At 38.4% G+C, this 5,346-nt stretch overlaps 1 protein-coding gene across 5 annotated transcripts in view; it reads right to left on the reverse strand.

Moving 5' to 3' along the window:
- ANKIB1 (ankyrin repeat and IBR domain containing 1) overlaps positions 1-5,346 on the reverse strand; it is a 159,738-nt gene that overhangs the window by 23,709 nt on the left and 130,683 nt on the right. For all 5 annotated transcript variants that reach the window (XM_010839797.1, XM_010839796.1, XM_010839795.1 and 2 more), the window contains exon 10: positions 5,163-5,251. In XM_010839797.1, the coding sequence (XP_010838099.1) occupies positions 5,163-5,251 (89 nt within the window). The remainder of the gene's footprint in view (positions 1-5,162; positions 5,252-5,346) is intronic.

The following is a 5,346-nucleotide window of genomic DNA, read 5'->3' on the forward strand; positions in this document are numbered from 1 at the left end:
GATTATCTGGGTCATGAAGATCTTTTTCGTACAGTTCTTCTGTGTATTCTTGCCACCTCTTCTTAATATCTTCTGCTTCTGTTAGGTCCATACCATTTCTGTCCTTTATCGAGCCCATCTTTGCATGAAATGTTCCCTTGGTATCTCTGATTTTCTTGAAGAGATCTCTAGTCTTTCCCATTCTGTTGTTTTCCTCTATTTCTTTGCACTGATCGCTGAGGACGGCTTTCTTATCTCTCCTTGCCATTCTTTGGAACTCTGCATTCAGTTGCTTATATCTTTCCTTTTCTCCTTTGCTTTTCACTTCTCTTCTTTTCACAGCTATTTGTAAGGCCTCCCCAGACAGTCATTTTGCTTTTTTGCATTTCTTTTCCATGGGGATGGTCTTGCTCCCTGTCTCCTGTACAATGTCACGAACTACCATCCACAGTTCATCAGGCACTCTGTCTATCAGATCTAGTCCCTTAAATCTATTTCTCACTTCCACTGTATAATCATAAGGGATTTGATTAGGTCACACCTGAAGGTCTAGTGGTTTTCCCTACCTTCTTCAATTTCAGTCTGAATTTGGCAATAAGGAGTTCATGATCTGAGCCACAGTCAGCTCCCGGTCTTGTTTTTGCTGACTGTATAGAGCTTCTCCATCTTTGTAAAGAATATAATCCATCTGATTTCGGTGTTGACCATCTGGTGATGTCCATGTGTAGAGTTATTATCCATAGCGGCTACTAATGAGCTCTGGAGGTAATGCTGTCTACAAAAGGTACTGCTATAAAACCTAATTACTAAGTACAATGTCCGATTTTTGTTTAGAAGTAGTGGCCTTTCTCCTCCCTTTAGCAACAACGTTATTTTTAGCTCAGAGGCTCCAATATATTCTTATGACCTTTATTGTCCATTGTTACAATAAATAAAGCACAAAGGCATTTAAACAAAGCAGCTGTGTGGCCTGCAACATAACAGTTTTTTTCTCCCACCCTTGGAGAAAGAATGCTAGTTTCTGACTGCATTCTAGGGGATTACATGAAGTAAGTGGTGTTCAGAAAATAATCGACTATCAGAACAACAAATCCTTGTGCTAGAAAAAATGCCTTCACTACCAGTGCTCTGAGCAAGCTCATTTCGGACATCTGCCCTTTGTATATACTTTTCTCAGTACCTACAACACGCAAGGCCCCTTCAATCTATCTGGTGAGCCCTCTTCACCCCCTCAGACTTCCAAACTCTTTTTTCAGCTGCATGTGGATCTTGATCTTCTTTCCTTAATAATCCAGTCTCTTTGTAAGAAAAATTAATTTCATTTAATCAAGTATTACAGTATAACAATATATTAATAGAATCAACATCCGTTAGTGAAAACAAAGTTGCTTTTAAAGACTGAATTCTTAAAAACTATTTGAATTTCATTTAGTAACCATTATTATGTGTACTATGAAAAAACGCTGGTGTTAAATTTTTATAAATTACAATTTCACAGAAAATATAATCATTCCTGTTTCTTGCTCTGATTAGCCACAATAGAGGTAGGTTCGGTACTAAAAGACAGTGTTTCAACTTTACATGGAATTAATTTCAATTAATAATTGAAAGAATATTTTCTCAGTATATTTTCTAGTATTTTTCTCATCAATTAGATTTTGTCACTCCTTTTAAGTCTCATAATTTAAAGACTCTGGAAAACCAGGGATAAGGGAGAAAACACTCTCATGAATCTACCAGTTCTGTTGAAAATTCTTATGTCAAATATATGTGACCCTGACCCAAACTAATATGTAAACCCAACACAGTAGTAAATCAAACTTTTCTCTTTTAGAGTATTATTTTTGTGTTAGTATATTTAACAATGATGTTCTACTTAAGTATTACAATTGGCCTATTATTGTTTGCTTTAAGTCTTACCATAAATTTCATACACTTAAAAGTGGCCATTAAGAGTTTACTGGTCACTACCAGCTTTCACTGTGGTGGGTATGCATCAGGACAGTGAGAAAGTTTTCTTAGCAACAGGGAATCTTCTCTGCAATCTTGGTGTTGGCTCCCTCTACAGTAGACCACTTGTGGGTGTCTTGGGTCTCTTGCTTCCTATCGACTTTTCTAAAGTTCCTCCATCTTTCTGAAGTAAGATACCATTTGGGACTCCGAGGGTGATCTTCAGTTTTCACTTGAGGTCTCCCTATCTCCGAGCACCAGAGACAGCCATGTATACCCCGTGTGCACCGTTTTCTAACTCTATTTGTCTTCTCTCTTCATATCAAGATCTTTGTCTTATGCAAGAATCTTCTGTCACAGTTCCACCAAAAAGCTATACTGTACAGAAAGCTGTACATACAATGAAGTTATCTTATTTCTCTTCTATATACCTCTCCCCTCCCAAGTGTGGTGCTTGTCTTGTTCAAGCCCTTGTATCATCTTACCTGTACATTCTGAGGTTACTGCAGAAACAGTGCTCTTATCTACTCCCTAATTCAGCATCCACACTTGCACCTGACTGATTTTCTAAGCAAACATCTTCAGTTACCATGTCCTTCCTTAAAACTCCTTTTTGGCGTCTCGGGATAAAGCGAGACCTCCCAGCGTTACATACAACCCCACCCCTGCAAGCGCTGTCTCGTCTCTCACTGCATGTTTGTACTGGCTAAAGGGACTTGCTTGCAGTCCTTGGATATGCTGTGCTATTTCACAGCCCTACTGCACCAGAGCCTAGAATGCCCTTCTTACTTTCGTCTGTGTGAAGAACATCTACCACCTTTCAAGATATGGCTTAGGCATCAATTATTTTTATAAAGCTTTCCCTACCTCTCTCCTAGATGATCTCTTAACTAATCCCCTCCTTTGTTTCTCCTCTCCCTCACAATGTATCACAGGTATACTGTTCTCTAACAGCATCTCTAATACTTATTGTCCTGAGTTTTGTACACAGCCGTCTCCATCTCTAAAATGTAAATTTCAAGAGCATAGAGGGCATTCTGTTTCTGTATTCTACCATAAAATAGCACTAAATAAATGCTAAAGACATCATGAAGACACCATTTAAAGGCAACAAGGTATTCCTAAGTTTTCTCAGCATCTGTTTTGAGCTGCAGACAGGCACTTGTTAAAATCCACCAGACATCTCCACACGTATATCTTGCAAGTAACTTGAGTGCAAAATGGCCACAACAAAATACATTATTTTCCCCTGAAAGCTATTCCTCTACCTGAATCTCCTAAGTTGACCAGTGACATCATGATCTAGTCTCTGACCCAAACTAAAAACCTACCTTCCCACCTCTGGTCTATCCCTCCTTTAGTCTATCACTCCTAGTCATCAGTTATCCTAATAAACAGTATCTCTAACTATGTTACTTCCCTACTCGAACACTGCATTCTACAGCTTATCTGTTAATAGGATAAACTCAGACCATTTGGCAAGAACTCTTTCAATCTGGCAACACATATCTTTCCAGCCTCATCTTTTGCAAATTTCTCCCATGGACCTTAATTTTAAACTCCACAGAATGTATAAAGATATGCAGGTAGGTCGGCAATAGCAAGCCATCTCTAACGGAAATATAGATGTTTCCAGGTGTCAGAAGCAGGAAAAGAAAGCAAAATCCAATCATCTTGCCATACTTAAATGTGTTGGAGGATAATGGTATTAATCTCTCTATGGAACTATCATACATAGACATACTACACACAGATGAAGAACCAGGAAAATGGATGGGTAACCAGAGAGCAATGACACAGTCTACCTGGTATTCAGAGGAGAGATACAATGAACCAGGGGACCAAGAACAATCTATACAAACCTTTCTGATTTGGGAAGCTGGTATTCAGAAGATATTTGACTGAACGATCAATGTTCAGGAAAGCAACGATTAACCAGATATCACTATAAAATGTCCTAAGACTATCCAGTTGCCTCTGCTCCTGTTTAGAGAACATGCATTTTCTTAACACGTGAAAGAGATCGCTCTCATGGTCAGTTAATAAACTGGTATTCTAGTCTACCTAAGTTGTCTCTTTTCCATGAATCTGAATAATCCTGAGTCAGTGCACAGTATCATCTTGTGAATATAAAATGCTGAGAACCATTTTTCAGGCAATGGTATATTGTCCAATATAATAGTAACACAAGCCTGAGGAACTCAAGGCTGCCAGCCAGTCTCTTTCAGTATTGTTTTAGCTGCTGACAGATATGCCTCTGCAGATATGCTAAAACTCAATTCATATCTTGCTGCTGTCAGGAGGATTCCTTAACATCCTCTGTCCCCAACCTAGTTAGTTGTTTCTGTACTCTCATCTAACCTAACTATGTTAGCTACCATATGATAGTTAACTGTAATATCTGACTGCTTCCCTACTAGCCTCTGTACTCCCTGGAGATTGATGTCATCTTTATTATGTGCTTTGCTCATAATAACTGAAGATGAACCACGTGAATTCTTAATCCTGATTTGCAATACCTCAAACTCCAATATTTAAAATGTCAAAAAACTCCAAATGAGTTTTAATTTATAGTAATTTAAAACAAAACAGTTGTCATAAAATACGTCAGGGGGTAAAAAATTATGGCAAAGCAGATATATTTACCTATCAAACATAGGAACTGCTATTAGGAAGGCTAATTCAAACCTATTCTATTTGCCCTGTGTCACTCAGTCCAATCTGTTAGCTTCCTATCTGTGCAATGGCATAACCACCATCAGTCTCATACCATTTCTGTGAGGATGAACGGAGAAACTATACTTAGAGACATCTCATTAAAAACTAGTTAAACAGACATCACATTTAATCTAAGTAAATCTATAGAACCACGTAATAGCAAGAAATTGACTTGCCTAACCCTCCACTGGAAGCTTCCTCTCAGTACAGACCATGCATTTCTTCTCATGAAGTCTAGAAAAGCTGGTGAGCTCACTCCAGGATAAAAGAGAAGGACTACAGGAGCAGAACTTAGAGTGACTTTATTTACCTTGGAGTCCTAATAAGTCTGTTAGAAACATGGAACCTGTCTATGCTTCCCCCTGAGATCTCCAAAATGATACTGGCTAGACGGCTTAAAAGGGGAGCTCTCCATTAAACAACCTGAAATCTTTAGAAATGAAGACTAAGAAACAGGACCACATTATCTTTGGAATGCTATTAGAAAATATATAGCTATCTAAAATTCCCCTTACGTTCTTCCGGTTTCATTTCAGTTATTTTTTGTAGCCAATTTTTCCACGTTTGGCAGTCACAAGGCTCATGTGCTTCACCAAGGCACTCCCTGAAGAGGAAAACATGGAAAAGGCAATTTTAAAACATGCTTCATCAACATCAAGATAAAAGAGCAGGTGGGAAGTACTGTTTTGAATGAAAAGT

The sequence above is a fragment of the Bison bison genome, unplaced genomic scaffold (assembly GCF_000754665.1).
Source record: "Bison bison bison isolate TAMUID 2011002044 unplaced genomic scaffold, Bison_UMD1.0 scf7180017864134, whole genome shotgun sequence".
In the NCBI taxonomy this organism is placed as follows: domain Eukaryota; kingdom Metazoa; phylum Chordata; class Mammalia; order Artiodactyla; family Bovidae; genus Bison; species Bison bison.